This window comes from Procambarus clarkii, chromosome 23, assembly GCF_040958095.1.
Source record: "Procambarus clarkii isolate CNS0578487 chromosome 23, FALCON_Pclarkii_2.0, whole genome shotgun sequence".
Lineage (NCBI taxonomy): Eukaryota > Metazoa > Arthropoda > Malacostraca > Decapoda > Cambaridae > Procambarus > Procambarus clarkii.
This window is the reverse complement of record NC_091172.1, coordinates 30,935,012-30,954,901: the sequence shown is the minus strand read 5'-3', so window position 1 is coordinate 30,954,901 and position 19,890 is coordinate 30,935,012. Positions and strand designations below refer to the sequence as shown.

The 19,890-nt window shown below is 45.3% G+C and overlaps 1 protein-coding gene across 3 annotated transcripts in view; it reads left to right on the top strand.

The window, feature by feature from the left end:
• Positions 1 to 5,895: 5,895 nt before the first annotated feature.
• LOC123763882 (eukaryotic elongation factor 2 kinase) overlaps positions 5,896 to 19,890 on the top strand; it is a 60,537-nt gene continuing 46,542 nt past the window's right edge. Inside the window, exons 1-4 of one of the 3 annotated variants that reach the window (XM_069330076.1) lie at positions 5,896 to 6,181; positions 9,815 to 9,897; positions 14,541 to 14,651; positions 19,671 to 19,818. In XM_069330076.1, coding sequence (XP_069186177.1) covers positions 14,557 to 14,651; positions 19,671 to 19,818 — 243 coding nt within the window. In that variant the 5' untranslated portion in view covers positions 5,896 to 6,181; positions 9,815 to 9,897; positions 14,541 to 14,556. Of the gene's footprint in view, positions 6,221 to 8,463; positions 8,497 to 9,814; positions 9,898 to 14,540; positions 14,652 to 19,670; positions 19,819 to 19,890 lie in introns of those variants that run through there. The other 2 variants (XM_069330077.1, XM_069330075.1) reach the window with 2 other exon arrangements.

Here is a 19,890-nt window from a genome sequence, read left to right as displayed (position 1 = left end):
GTTAGGCTCATACTGCTAAGCCTAGCGCATTTATTGTTTTGAGCATTATTTCTTTACTAAGCCGTGACCAGCATGAAGGCATACGAGTGAAGTGTTTACTAAGCCGTGACCAGCATGAAGGCATACAAGTGCACACTTAAGACAGCCGTACCTGTCATAGAAACTGGTCACTGTGCCACAGCATAACAGCTGGCCGCTGAAGTTAAACTTGACGACATTAACAAAATTTACGGCGAGTAAGGTTGTGTTGAATAGTACATGTACACAACAATTTATCATAATTTAGTTTAATTTATATTAATGACAAAAATTAAAGCTATGTTTGTTTGCTAGTTTTACGTAGGTGATATATTGTTAATGTGCATCTTTAGTGTGTCCACTCCCAGCTAGGTCATGTGACCTTCACTGATGTCACTGCCTCCCCCGTAAACTGTACGTCGTCCTCTCCTTCTCGTCTCATTTCTCTTCCCAACTTCATTATATAAATTCGTTAGGAATTTTACTATCCTCCAATTAACACCTTCAGCCTGTCTGGATCCTGGTGTTGCACTATGGTGCAGGGATCCTCGTCCTCACTCTACTCTTCAGTAGAGCATCACCATCAGCATGGGTTCACAGATGGTAAATCATGCCTAACAGGTTTAATTGAGTTCTATGACCAGGCAAGAGAGAGAGGACTGGGCAGACTGCATATTTCTGGACTGCCAGAAAGCTTTTGACACAGTCCCACATAAGAGACTAGTGCACAAACTGGAGATGCAGGCAGGAGTGAAAGGGAAGGTACTCCACTGGATAAGGGAGTACCTAAGCAACAGGACACAGCGAGTCACCGTGAGGGGTGAGGTCTCGGAGTGGCGGGGATTCACCAGTGGAGTCCCACACGGATCAGTCCTTGGACCTATTCTGTTTCTGATATAAGTAAATGATCTCCCAGAAGGAATTGATTAGTTCTTCTCGATGTTTGCTGATGATGAAAAAAATATGAGGTGGATAATATGAGGCTACAAGAAGACTTAGACAAACTGAAGGAATGGTCCGACAAAGGCCTACTAAAGTTCAACCCAAGTAAATGTAAGGTAATGAAACTAGGAGGAGGAACTAGGAGGCCAGTCACTGGATGCCGAATGGGAGATGAAGTCCTTCACGAAACGGAGAGAAAGATCTAGGAGTTGATATCACGCCAAACCTGTCTCCAAAGCCCACATCAAAAGAATAACATCAGCGAGGTACGGCTAACATCAGATTTGCTTTCAGAAACCTGTGTAAGGAATCCTTCAGAACCTTGTATACCACATATGTAAGGCCAATCTTGGAGTATGCAGCCCCAGCATGGAGCCCGTATCTAGTCAAGCACAAGACGAAGCTGGAAAAAGCTCAGAGGTATGCCACTAGGCTAGTCCTAGAACTAAGAGGCATGAGTTATGAGGGTACCTCATACTGTACCTCACGTCGCTGGAAGACAGAAGAGCTAGGGGAGACATGATTACCGCATACAAAATTCTCAGGGGAATTGACAGGGAGGACAAGGATGGATTATATAACATGGGTGGCACACGCACAAGGGGACACAGGTGGAAGCTGAGTACCCAAATGAGCCACATAGACATTAGAAAGAAATTTTTCAGTGTCAGAGTAGTTAGTAAATGGAATGTACTAGGAAGTGAAGTGGTGGAGGCTGACTCCATACACAGTTTCAAATGTAGATATGACAGAGCCCAATAGGCTCAGGAATCTGTACATCAGTTGATTGACGGTTGAGAGGCGGGACCAGAGAGCCAGAGCTCAACCCCCGCAAGCACAATTAGGTGAGTACCTGGAAACACTGGCAGGTGTGTTCCTACCTGCTCCCTCCCTAAGGTCATTTACACACATCAGGAAGAGTGTTGGTGCAAGCACCGAGCCTTACTGGTCCCCGTTGGTCCCTATACCTCTATCCTGATTCTTCGTCTCACACAATAATCCCGTTTCCTATTACAGATACTCCGTAATCCAGGCCAGTGTCTCCTCATTTTCCCAGTCTCCACCTGCTAGCCTCATGTAAAGATTACATCTATAGTTTATCTATAAGATACAATGCTGTTAGTATGTAGACGATGAGTCACAATAACGTGGCTGAAGATATGATGACTTAATCACACACCAGAAGATGAAGAGTTAGTCAACGTTTCAGTCCGTCCTGGACCATTATCAGTTGACGGGTGCTACCCGTGCTAAACAGTTTATCTTTATATACCCTCTCAATTACTATACACTACATTCGTTGTGTTATACACTACAAGGATAGTTGTGTTATACACTACAAGGATGGTTGTATTATACACTATAAGGATGGTTGTGTTATACACTACAAGGATGGTTGTATTATACACTACAAGGATGGTTGTATTATACACTATAAGGATGGTTGTGTTATACACTACAAGGATGGTTGTGTTATACACTACAAGGATGGTTGTGTTATACACTACAAGGATGGTTGTGTTATACACTACAAGGATGACTGGGTTATACACTACAAGGATGGTTGTGTTATACACTACAAGGATGACTGGGTTATACACTACAAGGATGGTTGTGTTATACACTACAAGGATGACTGGCTTATACACTACAAGGATGGTTGTGTTATACACTACAAGGATGACTGGCTTATACACTACAAGGATGACTGGGTTATACACTACAAGGATGACTGGGTTATACACTACAAGGATGACTGGGTTATACACTACAAGGATGACTGGGTTATACACTACAAGGATGACTGGGTTATACACTACAAGGATGACTGTGTTATACACTACAAGGGTGGTTGTGTTATACACTACAAGGATGACTGGGTTATACACTACAAGAATGACTGGGTTATACACTACAAGGATGACTGGGTTATACACTACAAGAATGACTGGGTTATACACTACAAGGATGACTGGGTTATACACTACAAGGATGACTGTGTTATACACTACAAGGGTGGTTGTGTTATACACTACAAGGATGACTGGGTTATACACTACAAGAATGACTGGGTTATACACTACAAGGGTGGTTGTGTTATACACTACAAGGATGACTGGGTTATACACTACAAGAATGACTGGGTTATACACTACAAGGGTGGTTGTGTTATACACTACAAGGATGACTGGGTATGTGCCCCACACGGTCTAGTCAAGGTTATCATCGTTAACTATACTTCAGTCGTGGACACAGTCCAGGACTAACGTAAACTGATAGTGTGTATACTCGGAGAAGCGAGGTATACCGTCCAGTGTATATGTGAAATGTAGCAGTGGCGTAGAGTGTTGTTGTCACGTGTTGAGTTGGGCGCCAAGACTGTCAGCGGTGAGCAACCCAGGAACACTCTGGCCACGCTCCCGCACTCAACACTTGCTGCCAAACCTCACTTATGTTAAGTATGTGTGTACACTCACCTACATCTGCTCACCTATATGATCTTGTAGGGTCGACCGGTACTTCCTAAACACCACCTTTCAAACTGTTATTAGTCTAATAGCCAAAGATTAACCCCGGCAAGCACAAATAGGTGAGTACACTCACACATTTGATTGACTAAAATTAACGTATTTTACACGTTAAAAAGACATCTTTACATAAATAGTTAAAGTGTCACCTGTCTGAGACTAAATAAAAATGTTAAAAAACGTTTTGTGTTTGCCTTGCAAAACTTAGTTGATTGGGTCGAAGCATCGTTGCAACTTCCGTGCGGATGTTTCTGACAGCTGCCCTTGACGAGGCGCCTAAGTGTGTTACCCACGGCACTGGGTCCGACTCCACCATCCTTTTTCTTAAGGGCACAAAGGGATGCTCCTTTGTAATAATTATAATTATTACTTAACCTATACCGTTGATAGGTTAAGTAATAATTGTAAATAAGAAGCAATAAGATGCTTATCTTAACATACTAAGAAGGTTAGGTGAGGTCGGTGTTTTCTATGAAGCTTTTCAAGGTAAACTAAAATATTCACAATCAATTAGTATGTCACATATGCACTTATTAAATAAGCCAATATTGACCATAAGCAAGTCCGAGGACGGGTTGGAAAGAGGAGAGGACCAAGTATGATGCCCTATGGAATATCAATGTTGATGGGTAGGGAGAAATGGAATTATTCACAGAAACATACTGGAGCCTGTCAGTAAGGTAAGACTGAAGGTATTGGAGGGAGTGACCTCTGACTCCATAATGATGTAATTTAAGAAGAAGGTTTTGGTGGTTGACAGTGTCAATAGCCTTACGTAGGTCAACAAATGACCCAACAAGGAGCTTGTTTTTATCAAGAGCTGCATGTATCAAGTTAATCATACTAATAAGTGCATCGTTAGTGCTTTTTTGGGTCTGAACCCATATTGGCAAGAGCTAATATTAAGTATATTGTGATTGGCTAGATAGGAGTAAAGCTGCTTGTAGATTAGCTTTTCAAATATTTTTGACAAGATTGATATAGGTCTGTAATTGTTAACATCAGTGAGATCACCACATTTATGGACATGGGTTACTCTAGCTTTTTTTTTTTTAGAATATCAGGAAAGATTGGAAGTTCAAGTGACTTTTTGTAGAGCAATGCAATGGCATCAGCTAAGAATCTGGAGGCTTTTTGTAAATTAGAGTTGGTATCTCAACAAGGGCACTTGACTTTGTTTTAAGGAAAAAGATTATCTCATTAAAATCAATGGAATTAGCAGGAGTTAGGGACAGAGACTCTGGATAGCTACCTGTAAGATAGTCCTTAACACTAGTACTGGAGGATGGAATATCATTAGCAAGGGATGTCCCAATGGATGAGAAGAACCTATTGCATTCAATATCAGTGTCAGAGGCTGAAAGCACACCATCGTTATTGGATAGGAGTATTTTTTTTTATTTAAAATCTTTTTTGATTCTAATATTTGGGAGATGGTGCCCCATGTTTTCTTAATGTTGTCCTTAATTTGGGTAAATTTGTTTTCGAAGCATTTTATTTTGGCTCTCCTAAGTATTTTAGACAGCATTGATGAGTAAATCTTTGAAAATTCTTTGGAGATAACTCTTAACTTATACTTCTTCTCAAGGTCATGTTTTTCATTAATAGATTTAAGTATACCTTTTCTAAGCCGTGGATTGTTTAACCTTTGAAACTGTGAAACTACATTTGAAACTGCGCATGGAGTTTCCACCACATCACTTCCTAGTGCATTCCATTTACTAACTACTCTGACACTGAAAAAGTTCTTTCTAATGTCTCTGTGGCTCATTTGGGCACTCAACTTCTACCTGTGTCCCCTTGTGCGTGTGCCACCCTTGTTAAATAATCCATTCCTTTATGGTGTGGTACTAGAGCTAGAGCTCGACTCTCCAAGCACATTGTGCGATTACAAATGTTTATTACAAAGAAAAAAAAGAAAGTGGGCAGATTATTTCCCCTTGAAGTAAGAGTAAAGCGGAGTCACTATCACAATGTTATCCACATATATAGAGTTTCATATTGTTTAGTACAAACCATTACTTTTAGTACATTGCAGTTTTATCAATATTTTCCCATTTGGTACATGTAGTGTAAATCAATAAATGCTCTGCAATAGACTTACATTAATAGCTAGAATAGTTGCAGGAATATGCATTAGCAAACACCAAATATCTTTTTCAATAAGGTTTAAGTTATAATTGAGGGAAATGTTAATAAAAGTGTTGAGTGATGTGGGTGGTGTGGGCGTCCTCGGGGTGGGGCGGCCCTGGCCTTCCTCTACCACATATTTCACACAATTATTGTTTATATATACATTAATGTCATCTCTACCAACCTGGGTCACTTTGTACTGCAGTGTTGACATGTGAGAGGATAAAGAGGCGGGTGAGGCTGGCAGCTGGAGATTAATCTCATTAATGTGCGTAGTTAGTGAGCGTGGCCGGGGAGGGAGGCGCGGTGTGGAGGCCTCCAGTGTTGTGCTGGAGCAGCTGTGGTCCGCCCGAGTCCTCTCTCTCTCTGGCTGTGTCACATCTGTACTCTCTGCCACACCTGCTGGCTCACCCACTCAAGGGATGTGTATAGCGATTACACGAGGAATAGTTTCGTGTAAACTGCGTGTGAAAACTGGACAAGTTTACTCAGCGCAAGGTTGACATGATTATTTTTCTCCGTGGCAGCCAGAGACTGTGTTCTACTACACCCCCTGCCAGGTATGGCACACCTCCCCTGTGTTCTACACCACCTGCCAGGTATGGCACACCTCCCCTGTGTTCTACTACACCTGCCAGGTATGGCACACCTCCCCTGTGTTCTACTACACCACCTGCCAGGTATGGCACACCTCCCCTGTGTTCTACTACACCACCTGCCAGGTATGGCACACCTCCCCTGTGTTCTACTACACCACCTGCCAGGTATGGCACACCTCCCCTGTGTTCTACTACACCACCTGCCAGGTATGGCACACCTCCCCTGTGTTCTACTACACCACCTGCCAGGTATGGCACACCTCCCCTGTGTTCTACTACACCACCTGCCAGGTATGGCACACCACCTGCCAAGTATGGCACACCTCCCCTGTGTTCTACTACACCACCTGCCAGGTATGGCACACCACCTGCCAGGTATGGCACACCTCCCCTGTGTTCTACTACACCACCTGCCAGGTATGGCACACCTCCCCTGTGTTCTACTACACCACCTGCCAGGTATGGCACACCACCTGCCAGGTATGGCACACCTCCCCTGTGTTCTACTACACCACCTGCCAGGTATGGCACACCACCTGCCAGGTATGGCACACCTCCCCTGTGTTCTACTACACCACCTGCCAGGTATGGCACACCTCCCCTGTGTTCTACTACACCACCTGCCAGGTATGGCACACCTCCCCTGTGTTCTACTACACCACCTGCCAGGTATGGCACACCTTCCCTTGTGTTCTACTACACCACCTGCCAGGTATGGCACACCTTCCCTTGTGTTCTACTACACCCCCTGCCAGGTATGGCACACCTTCCTTTGTGTTCTACTACACTTCCTGCCAGGTATGGCACACCTCCCTTGTGTTCTACTACACCACCTGCCAGGTATGGCACACCTTCCCTTGTGTTCTACAACACCACCTGCCAGGTATGGCACACCTTCCCTTGTGTTCTACTACACTGCCTGCCAGGTATGGCACACCACCCTTGTGTTCAACTACACCCCCTGCCAGGTATGGCACACCTTCCCTTGTGTTCTACAACACCACCTGCCAGGTATAGCACACCTTCCCTTGTGTTCTACTACACTGCCTGCCAGGTATGGCACACCTCCCTTGTGTTCTACTACACTGCCTGCCAGGTATGGCACACCTTCCCTTGTGTTCTACTACACCCCCTGCCAGGTATGGCACACCTTCCCTTGTGTTCTACTACACCACCTGCCAGGTATGGCACACCTTCCCTTGTGTTCTACTACACCACCTGCCAGGTATGGCACACCTTCCCTTGTGTTCTACTACACCACCTGCCAGGTATGGCACACCACCCTTTTGTTCTACTACACCACCTGCCAGGTATGGCACACCTTCCCTTGTGTTCTACTACACCACCTGCCAGGTATGGCACACCTCCCCTGTGTTCTTCTACACTGCCTGCCAGGTATGGCACACCTCCCTTGTGTTCTACTACACCACCTGCCAGGTATGGCACACCTCCCTTTTGTTCTACTACACCACCTGCCAGGTATGGCACACCTCCCCTGTGTTCTACTACACCACCTGCCAGGTATGGCACACCTCCCTTTTGTTCTACTACACTGCCTGCCAGGTATGGCACTTCCTTGTGTTCTACTACACCACCTGCCAGGTATGGCACACCTCCCTTTTGTTCTACTACACTGCCTGCCAGGTATGGCACACCTCCCCTGTGTTCTACTACACCACCTACCAGGTATGGCACACCTTCCCTTGTGTTCTACTACACTGCCTGCCAGGTATGGCACACCTTCCCTTGTGTTCTATTACACTGCCTGTCAGGTATGGCACACCTTCCCTTGTGTTCTACTACACCACCTGCCAGGTATGGCACACCTCCCTTGTGTTCTACTACACCACCTGCCAGGTATGGCACACCTTCCCTTGTGTTCTACTACACTGCCTGCCAGGTATGGCACACCTCCCTTGTGTTCTACTACACTGCCTGCCAGGTATGGCACTTCCTTGTGTTCTACTACACTGCCTGCCAGGTATGGCACACCTCCCTTTTGTTCTACTACACTGCCTGCCAGGTATGGCACACCTCCCTTGTGTTCTACTACACCACCTGCCAGGTATGGCACACCTCCCTTGTGTTCTACTACACCACCTGCCAGGTATGGCACACCTCCCTTGTGTTCTACTACACCACCTGCCAGGTATGGCACACCTCCCTTTTGTTCTACTACACTGCCTGCCAGGTATGGCACACCTCCCTTGTGTTCTACTACACTGCCTGCCAGGTATGGCACACCTCCCCTTGTGTTCTACTACACCCCCTGCCAGGTATGGCACACCTCCCTTGTGTTCTACTACACCACCTGCCAGGTATGGCACACCTCCCTTTTGTTCTACTACACTGCCTGCCAGGTATGGCACACCTCCCTTGTGTTCTACTACACTGCCTGCCAGGTATGGCACACCTCCCCTGTGTTCTACTACACCACCTGCCAGGTATGGCACACCTCCCCTGTGTTCTACTACACCACCTGCCAGGTATGGCACACCTCCCTTGTGTTCTACTACACCACCTGCCAGGTATGGCACACCTCCCTTGTGTTCTACTACACTTCCTGCCAGGTATGGCATACCTCCCTTGTGTTCTACTACACTGCCTGCCAGGTATGGCACACCTCCCCTGTGTTCTACTACACCACCTGCCAGGTATGGCACATCTCCCTTGTGTTTTACTACACCACCTGCCAGGTATGGCACACCTCCCTTGTGTTCTACTACACCACCTGCCAGGTATGGCACACCTCCCTTGTGTTCTACTACACTTCCTGCCAGGTATGGCATACCTCCCTTGTGTTCTACTACACTGCCTGCCAGGTATGGCACACCTCCCCTGTGTTCTACTACACCACCTGCCAGGTATGGCACATCTCCCTTGTGTTTTACTACACCACCTGCCAGGTATGGCACACCACCCTTGTGTTCTACTACACTGCCTGCCAGGTATGGCACACCTCCCCTGTGTTTTACTACACCACCTGCCAGGTATGGCACACCACCCTTGTGTGCTACTACACTGCCTGCCAGGTATGGCACACCTCCCCTTGTATATGATCTTGTATATAATGGATGTATGTGCCCTCTATGTCAATCCTATGTCCTCCTTGAGCAATTCAACCTGGGGGTTTCCCTCTTCATTGCAAAAACATCGGGAACTCTGACCAAGCCCCTTAAGGATTCCTACTGAACACTGACTGAGTTTATCATGCAAGTCGCCCTACATCAAAAAGTTTTCCACTGATAACTACAAAAAGGCATAGTTTTTCATAATGCAAAATCCCCAGCTCTTTATGGAAGTAATTCAAAGGGGAAAAAGAAAGAAATCATTAATTTTATAATTCAGATTAAGGTTTATTATCTCAAATGGGAAATAACAACCAAAATAATAATTTACAGAAAATATATACCCAAGTTTTTCTATAATTTTTTGGATACACCAATGTTAGCCATATAGAACACATAACATATAGAACACTGTACTGTACTACAGTGAAGAATAAATGAGTGCTATGTGTAGCCAAAACCTTTGTGATGATTGTTGTTCACAATCACTACAATTTGATCTTTAATATGCCCTCATTTTTGACAGATTGATCAGTCTGGCTATTGTTGCTCACACTTCTTGATCCACGAGGGGGCACCACAGCCCGGTTGATGAAGAAGCATTCACAGGTATATAAATCTATCGGGCTCCTCATGCCTATGAAGTTAATTTTTCTTATACTGCACTGGTACAGTACTTATTACCCCTACTTTTCTATAGTTTTTATTACCCCTACTTTTGTGCAGTACTTATTGCCCTACTTTTGTGCAGTACTTATTGCCCCTCTTTTTGTACAGTACAGGTACTTACTACCCCCACTTTTGTGCAGTACTTATTATCCCTACTTTTGTGCAGTACTTATTATGCCTACTTTTGTGTAGTATTTATTACCGTTATTTTTGTGCAGTACTTATTACCCCTACTTTTGTGCAGCACTTAATACCCCCTACTTTTACCTGATTTACCTGAGGGCCACTAACCCTAGTGGCCTCGATGAGGACAGGAAGCCAGGGGGCTTGTTGAAGTTCCTTCCCATTTGTCTTGAACTTTTCCAGGTATATTTTAAAACTCATCACAGTTTTGGCAGTTACAGCCTACCCGGGGCGCACCAGAGATTTATACAGTCAAACCAATACCCTCTTTTCCTTAACCCTCAAACCGCTAGGGGTCCAAATGGATTTAACACCCACATGCGCAAAAAAAAAAAAAAAATCCAAAAAATTCTTTCGTCTTATACAAGTGTTCATTTTTGTTCCCTGATCACCGAAAAAATAACAAAAAAATCGTAGGTGGCATATTTTAGCCGAAATAGGGTAGGGAAGTGTGGCAAAAAAGGGGCGTTGACAGAGCCTTCGCCAGACGAGGTCTACTCCGCTCGAGCTGTCAGGCGGCAGTTGCCACAAATATATTATTACCTAATTATTTCACTGTCTGATTTTTTTCTTAGTTTTTTTGCAGTAATATTATTCAATAGAGTGATTTGTGATATATTTATATAATAAAATGAGTGAACTATCGCTGTACTCAAAATTATGGTGTGCATATTAGTGATTCAATTATTATGTTCATAAAACAATAAACAAATAGTTTTGCTGTTGTTACACTATATACACAGGTTATATATAAGTATCTGCATGTTTTGTTTACCATAATGAACTACTAAGTTGGTATTGTGAGTCAAAAAGCAACGAGGAGTGACCGCCACACACCAGCCAGCCACTCCCTCCCTCAACAACACCTCACTTGCCCTCATTCTCCTCCCACAATACTGTTTTTGCATTTATTCACTATACACAGACGTTATATATAAGTATTTACATGTTTTGTTCACCATAACTGTACATCTAAGCTTGTATGGTGAGTAAAGGCACAAAGACGTAGCTACTCACACAGTCAGCTGGTGGCGGCCGCCGTCACGGCCAGACGCACTAATATTTCTCCTCCAACAATATTGTTTGTGGTGTTATTATGCTATATACACACATAATAAATAAGTATCTACCTGTTTTATTCACCATACCTGTACAAATAAGCTGGTATGGTGCCCAAAGATCATAGTGGCCACCAGTAAACAACATGACAAATCGTGCAGACGACGCCACCTCCCTCACCAAAATGGCGGCTCCCAACCTCCTACTCTTGCTGTTATTACACTATACACACGTTATATATAAGTATCTACATTTGTGTTCACCATAGCGAACCACTAAGCTGGTATGGTGAGTGCAGCCAATAAAAGGTGGCCACACACAGTCAGAAGACAACGCCACTACCCTCCCCTCCCACAGCATTACTCCTCCCTCCATGGAGCACAGCGCTAAATATCACCACAATCCTGCTATTATCAGAATCCTGGTCAGTTTTATCACAGTCAGGGGTCTTCTGTAATACTATCATTGCTAAATAATAGCAGTATCATATAAATTATGGCATTTGTAGGTGATGCTGTGGTCACAAGCTGAACAGCGGTGCTGTGAGCTCGTGCTGTGCCAGCCTTGGTGGCTTGCTCAATACTGAAGCTCCTACACCCAAGAATGTTGGCCTGGATTTTTTTGTAGGTGGCATCTGGCAACTATCGGTCGTGGCTGCACTATAGCTGCCCCTATCCCAGGCGGGGTGTTTAAATTATAGCGCTAGACACGAAATCATATATATATGATGTGCGCGGTTTTGGTTTTGTCACTGAAATCATATATATATATATGATTTGCACGGTTTAAGGGTTAAAGTCTAAAGTATGCTTGAGTTTGGTTAGCTTTTCTGACTGCTGCACCTCCCCTCCATTGTGCCACTTTTAATGAGTAGTGGATTTTGACTCCAAGGTCCTTTTCTTCATCAATCTGCTGTAATGTAATGCTATTAACTTGGTAGTCGTGGTGCGGGTTGTTATGCTCCACATGCATGGTCTTGCATTGTTAATATTAAAAAGCATTTGCCAGTCTTCTGACTATTTGTGGAGTTTATGTAGATCTCTTTGTAAGGCTTGAATATCATTATCTGCTTGATACCTGCTTGATGGGGTTCTGGGAGTTCTACTCCCCAAGCCAGGCCCAAGGCCAGGCTTGACTTGTGAGAGCTTGGTCCACCAGGCTGTTCTGTGGAGCGGCCCGCAGGCCCACATACCTACTACAGCTCGGTTGCTCCAGCACTTTTTTAAAAAATAATCTAGTTTTCTCTTCAAGATGGTCAGAGACCAGGCCGAGGGGGTTCGATGCGGTCCTTGGCTCTTTGGGGGCTGTTCGCTTCAGGTGACTCGTCTGCTGAGTTCTCAGGGTTTGGCTCTCCTGGCCGTTCACGTTCAGGGGGTGTCCAACGTCCTGGTGGACGGCCAGTCACAGTTCACTTCCCTGTCCACAGAATGGATGGTCGATGCCGATTCATTCAGTTGGCTCTACCGGACGTACGGGCTCCCAGAGGTGGACCTCTTCGCGTCGGCGTGGTCAAGGCGTCTCCAGTTATACGTGGTGCCCTTCCTCAACTGCGAGGCCATCGGGGTCGATGCCTTGTGGAAGGACTGGTAGAGATGGGGATACCTGTATCTCCATCCCCCAGTTCAGCTGTTGCTTTAGGTTCTAGTTCTCTTGGAGACTTACGAGGGGAGAATAGTCCTCTTGGCTCCTTGGTGGTCGGCCCAGCCTTTGTTTCAGGCGCTGCTTGCTCGGTGTCCAAATCAGAGGGGTCTTCCCGCGGCGTCGCCTTTTTCAGCAGATCGATCCGGTCGGTTACATGGTTGGTTCGATCTCAAGTCTTTGTGTCAGTCTTTCTCGGGAGAGTTTCAGAGCAGGATTTGCATTTAAGAACAGGGTTTGTAAATGTAGTTGACACAAGAGAATTTGTGGAGTGAGATTATGTTTTAGCATGTTTAGGGAGTTTAACAAGGGGGCTGAGTGTTGTCTGAAAGCAGAATTTGTTATTATTCTGATAGCAGATTTTTGCTGGGTGATGATGGACTTGAGGTGGTTTGCAGTGGTTGAACCCCATGCACAGATACCATAATTAAGATAGGGATAGGTTAGTGCATAATATAGAGAGATGAGAGCAGAGTTAGGTACATAATATCTGATTTTGGAGAGTATACCAACTGTTTTAGAGACTTTCTTAGTTATGTGTTGTATGTGGGTGCTGAAGTTGAGTCTCTTGTTTAGGAATAGGCCAAGAAACTTTCCATCATTTTTATTGCTAATGTTTACATTGTCTATCTGAAGCTGAATTGCATTTGTAGATTTGCTTCCAAATAAGATGTAGGTAGGTCCATAGGTCATTGTTCCTCGTGCTTCTCTGAGGGGGCCAGGTTCTGGCTCGTGGTCCCCGGTAGGCCTAAGAACTCCATTCACACGACTGATGCCAAAGTCTAATATATCCATATCAGCCTGGATAGCTCCAGGAAGTCTCAGGGTCTTACCCAGAAAATGGCGTTTCATTTCATTAAACACTAGTTTTTATAGAATGGATTCTAACGGAGCTCGGAGCTACCTCTCGACTCGGCACATGATGTACCCCCGGCTGAATCAACCAAGCATTCACTACCAAAGGACCCCTTTGAAAGCCAACTGACTCATTCTTTGGCAGAAAAGAAGCTGGTTTTCAGACAAACAAAAGACCCTACGTGCCGAAAGAACAAAAACCCCGTCACCGACAATCATGAAGCTCACCCACACAACAAACGGAGGTGAATGGGCAAAAACAGAGCCTTACGAAAGCAATCATTGTTTGAAGGGGGTACCGTAAAATGAGCAGAAGAAAGGAAGTAAAGAACACCGTCCAAAGACCAAACAGGTTCAGGCACTGCATGAGCAGGCTAGAGATGAAACAGTGGCCCGAGGATGCTTATGAAATTCACTGAGGAAGTATTGATCCCAAATGCAAACTGAAGCAGCTCTGCCAGCACTGCACTAAATGAAGCAACAATATTTGCCACAAGACACCGATTCAGAGAGACAGGACAACTGAAACCAACACCGTAGAGGATGGACAAAGGGAAAGGAAATAGCAAAAAGCTCGCCAGGAGACTTCATACAACTCACAATAATTACCTAACTCAATGTTATCTATTTACTTCTAGGTAAACAAATGCATGAAGTGAATGAAAACATGTCCAACTGTCTACTTTACCCGGGGATTGAACCTGGAACCCTTGGATGTAAGCCGTTGAAGTAGACTACTGTGCTATGTTGAAATTAAAGTGGTATTTTCATCCAAGTTATATAGAATGAAGTAAAGAATAGGTTCTTTTTGTTGATAATAAACAAGCTTTTTGCTTCTGTCATTCCAGATAATTTGCCACCAAGATGGTTTTGTTTGAGCGAACAATGAGCGAGTCGTCGGATGACATCGATATCCGACCACTGGAGCTGGAAGACCTAAGGAGGCGGCTGGACGAAAGGTTAGTCTGATTACCCAAAATTATCTAAAATCATAGTTTGCCTTGTTCAGTCTCTCTTAACAAAACATAAGGTTCACTGGGCCAATGTGGAAGAAATTTCTGAGGAAAATAGGGTGTTCTTGTGAACACCCTATTTGGGAACACCCTAATGGGAGCCGGTCGGCCGAGCGGACAGCACGCTGGACTTGTGATCCTGTGGTCCTGGGTTCGATCACAGGTGCCGGCGAGAAACAATGGGCAGAGTTTCTTCCACCCTATGCCCCTGTTACCTAGCAGTAAAATAGGTACCTGGGGCCAGATTCACGAAAACACTTACGCAAACACTTATGAACCTGTACATCTTTTTTCAATCTTTGGAGGCTTTGTTTACAAGTATTAAACAGTTAATGAGCTCCGAAGCACCAGGAGGCTGTTTATAACAATACCAATAGTTGAATGGGAAGTTTTCATGCTTGTAAATTGTTTAATAAATGTTATCAAAGCCGTCAAAGATTGATGAAAGATGTACACGTTCGTAAGTGCTTGCGTAAGTGCTTTCGTGAATCTGGCCCCTGGGTGTTAGTCAGCTGTCACGGGCTGCTTCCTGGGGGTGGAGGCCTGGTCGAGGACCGGGCCGCGGGGACACTAAAAGCCCCGAAATCATCTCTAGATAACCTCAAGATAACCCTATTTTCAAATTTATCAATCACAACTCCTAATTGAGTTAGTAATCATTCAAAGTTGTAATCGTGTTCAAAATGTAATCTTCCAAATATTAAATTGATATTGTTATGAGAAGCACTTGAAATAGATATAAAAAACTTGTGTCAAATTTGTTTTTTTAAAGGGGGGAGGATGTTCTGCACCCAAGGTTAATCAATAGTGGGTCCCAGTTATCTAGTTGGGTTCATTCTTGACTCGGACAGAAATCCCAGGTTCAAATCCCGGACAGAACAGAAATAGTTGAACAGCATAATAGAACAGCAGTCTCCGTGGTGTAGTGGTAAGACACTCGCCTGGCGTTCCGCGAGCGCTATGTCATGGGTTCGTATCCTGGCCGGGGAGGATTTACTGGGCGCAATTCCTTAACTGTAGCCTCTGTTTAACGCAACAGTAAAATGTGTACTTGGATGAAAAAACGATTCTTCTCGGCAGGGGATCGTATTCCAGGGACCATAGGATTAAGGACTTGCCCGAAACGCTACGCGTACTAGTGGCTGTACAAGAATGTAACAACTCTTGTATATATCTCAAAAAAAAAAAAAAAAAAAAAAAAGTTGGGCAATTTTCCTTTCACCTAATGCAGCTGCTCACCTGTGGGTCAGCCAGAGGCTTAGGACTCGTGCAGGAATATAATTGGAAAAAAAAGTAAATAGGTATCTAGGAGTAGGTAAACAGTTGTTGGGTTGTATTCTGGGGAGGGTCAGTAGTTCAGCCTTGGGAACATGTTAGGGAGCTAATGAAACATGTAAATATAAACACCCAAAAAATTGCAGAAATGTCCTAAATAGAAGTACCGTGTGTGTTGCTCTGAAAATTTAAAAAAATTTCCACCCAAAACTATGTAAAAAGTCAATAAACAATAAGGATTGTTTTAAGGGACCATGGTCTTAATTTTCTTTTCTGGGGGAGCCCCATCGGCTCCCCAGAGCTATCCAGGCTGATATGTAATATATTAGATATATTGAGGATGCCAATATATTATATATATTGGCATATATATTATATATATTTTGGCATCAGTCAATGTGAATGGAGTTCATAGGCCTACCGGGGACCACAAACCAGAACCTGAGCCCTCCAGAGAGGCATGAGAAGCAATGGCATATAGAATAGCACGTGTGACTTGGAGCATTCTATGTCTGCCATCGGCCAGGTCAGACACAGAAAGGTAAGCATCCCAAAAACAAACCCCTTATTCTGGTTGAAACTACTACTGAAAGTCAAACGAGTGGACAGAACTTCCCAAAGAAAAACAAGCAAACGAGCATGACAAAACCAATTGCCACATCGCCGTTTGTGCAGCACCCCCCTACTCGGGAGGGGGAAGGGGAGCCCCAGTCCCCTTGTGCCGGCAACCCTAACCTTCAGCTCTTTGGCTGATGTGAATGGCATTGGTTGTTGTGGCTCCAGCTCCTGCCCTCTGTCCTCTGCTCTGTGCCTTGTGGTGTGGGGTGAGTCTTCTCTCACAGTGCGCGAGCCAGGAGTAATCTCCCAAGTACTCGAGCTGCATACGCCTAGGGTCACCTTCCTTAGGTGCCCTGTAAGTGCTGCCCTTGGGGCTTGGGGTCTACCTCTTTTGGTCCTTTGCTGCTCGGTAATTGACCGCCCTGAGTGTGCTTGTACCCTCTGAGCGGGGCTTGATGTTACAGGGAGTGGGGTTTTCTTGTCCTCCCTCCTCGTATGAGTTGAATTTGGCGTCAATCCCTCCCCAGGTTCGCTTCCGTGCTCCCTTGGGTTCTTCGGTCCCATCCTTCCAGAGGTTTTTGGCCTTCCTCATCCCACCTCATGTGGTGCGGGAGGCCATTGCAACTTACCTTCTGTGCAACCCGGATTACGCCTCCATAATGGATATTTCTTCTTTCGTGTTTGGATCTTCTTTTCCTTACTGGGTTCATTATGAAGTTCTGGAGTTGTCCTGGCTTACGGACTGCCCCTTTTTCTCGTTGAAGGCATGCCATACATTGTCGGTCCCACGTGCTTGAGTGGTCCGAGGCTCAGTATGAGGTTTCCTGGGGCTCCTTTCGGCACTTCTTGACTCTTCATAAGTTGTCTTCGATTTCTGATCGGGTTGTTTTGTCCAAATGCCGAATACTGTCACCTCGTATTGTACTCACTTAATTGTACTCGCCTAATTGTGCTTGCGGGGGTTGAGCTTTGGCTCTTTGGTCCCGCCTCTCAACTGTCAATCAATTGGTGTACAGATTCCTGAGCCTACTGGGCTCTTATCATATCTACATTTGAAACTGTGTATGGAGTCAGCCTCCACCACATCAGTGCCTAGTGCATTCCATTTATTAACTACTCTGACACTGAAAAAATTCTTTCTAACGTCTCTGGCTCATCTGGGTACTAAGTTTCCACCTGTGTCCCCTTGTTCGTGTTCCACTCATGCTGAAGAGTTTGTCTTTGTCCACCCTGTCAATACCCCTGAGAATTTTGTAGGTGGTTATCATGTCTCCCCTTACTCTTCTGTTTTCCAGGGATGTGAGGTTCAGCTCCTTTAGCCTTTCCTCGTAGCTCATTCCTCTCAGTTCCGGGACGAGCCTGGTGGCATACCGTTGAATCTTCTCTAGCTTTGTCTTGTGTTTAACTAGGTATGGACTCCAGGCTGGAGCTGCATACTCCAGGATTGGTCTTACATAAGTGGTATACAGGGTTCTGAAAGATTCCTTACACAAGTTTCTAAAGGCAGTTCTTATGTTGGCCAGTCTAGCATATGCCGCTGATGATATTCTTTTGATGTGGGCCTCTGGGGACAGGTTCAGTGTGATATCAACCCCCAGATCCCAGATCCCCCCAACCTCGTATTGTGTGGCGCTGGCAGAGCCACTTCAGCTTGCGTTCAAGGTGGATGTCTCTTCTGCTCCATTCCGCAAGCTTTCTCGGGTTTTGTTTCACCTCTGGCCTGCTCATGCGCCGCCTGAACCATCCTGGTCGTTTAATTGGTTGCTCTCTTTTTTCTCTCTTCTCCTCGGTTTGTGGTGGCTCCTTCGGTTCAGGACTGTTTTTCTAAGGCTCTTTTTCTTGTTGGCATTGACCTCTGCGGGTTAGGTGTGGGAGCTTCATGCTCTTCTCTGATGCAGGGGTTTTTGCTCTTTCGGTTCTGGTGGTTGTTTTGTTCGTTTGCAGCCATCTTTTTTTTTTGGCGAAGAATGAGACTTTCCAGAGGGGTCCTTGGTTTGTTGATGCTGTGTTCAGCCGGGGGGGTGCATCGTGTTTTGTTTTCGGTTGCCGCTCTTCGCCGTTACTTGCGCGTTATGGCCTCCGTGGCAGGGGACTCGCTTTGGGCTGACCCGGTTTTCCCTTCTTCCCTTTTCCAGGGCGCAGGTCTCTCAGGTCATCCGCAGGATTATTCAGTCCAGCCAGCCTGCGGTCCATCCCCGTGCCCACGACGTTTGAAAGTTTGTGGCTTTGGCTGCTGTTTTTTGGTAATGTTTCCTGGGCTGACATTCAGGTATGGGGGTTTTGGAGGTTGAACAGGGTTCTGGCCGCATGGTACCTTGTTAATTTTCCGGGCCATTCGTGGGCATATGTTGCCTTGGGTCACAGGTTGCAGCTAGTTGTCTCGACTTCGAGTTGAGAAGCGAGTGGCGGCTGCCTCCTAGGTAAGTCCCTCTTTTCCTTTATCTCTGGTTAGGTAGCTCTGGGAAGCCAAAGGGGGGCTCCACAGAAAACCAGCGTTGAATGTAACGAAAAGCCATTTTCTGGGCGAGACCTGGAGGTTTCCTGGAATCCTTCCGGTCGGCGTTTTTTTTCGCGTTTTGATATTCAGCCTCTGAACTGGGGTTGGGTAGCCAGCATGGGAGGTCTTGGTCCCTCCTTCCCCCCTCTGTGCAGACAGCTGCGCGGCTGCTTTTCCGGTTTGCAATTTTTAACCAGATGTAGTTTTTTGGGGATTCCTACCTTTCTGGGTGCCTGACGTGGCCTACCTTTCTGGGTGCCTGACCAGGTAGATGGCAGACATAGACTGCTTCCAACTACATGGGGGTGTCTATAGGCCATTGCTCCTCGTGCCTCTCTGAGGGGGCCAGGTTCTGGCTCGTGGTCCCTGGTAGGCTAAGAACGCAATCGATTGACTGTTGACATGGTCTAATATATACACATCAGCCCGGTATAGCTCCGGGAGCCTCTGGGTCTCGCCCAGAAAATGACGTTTCATTACACTCAACACCGTTTTTTTTAGAGCTTTGTATGATCTTCATGAATCATGATTTTTTTTAGATCTCGCATGTACTGTACCTTTGTTTCCATCTCTTCAGGATGGGATTGATGTATGAGCCATGATTAAAATAAATATGATTTTTTTTTTTTTTTTAGTGAAAATGAATGCCAATCATTGGCACCCAGCAGTGGGAGTAGATTCTTCTCTGTGGTGTACCGTGCGGGTCTCAAGCGGAGACGGGAGAAGAAAGATGTTGACAAGAAGTTGATGGCTAGGATGGCATGGAAGAATGCTGTGTTGAAGGTATGTAACAGTAGAACTGTTAATATAGAAGGCTATAGATCTAATATTGAAAGCTGTCGTTCACTAGAAGGT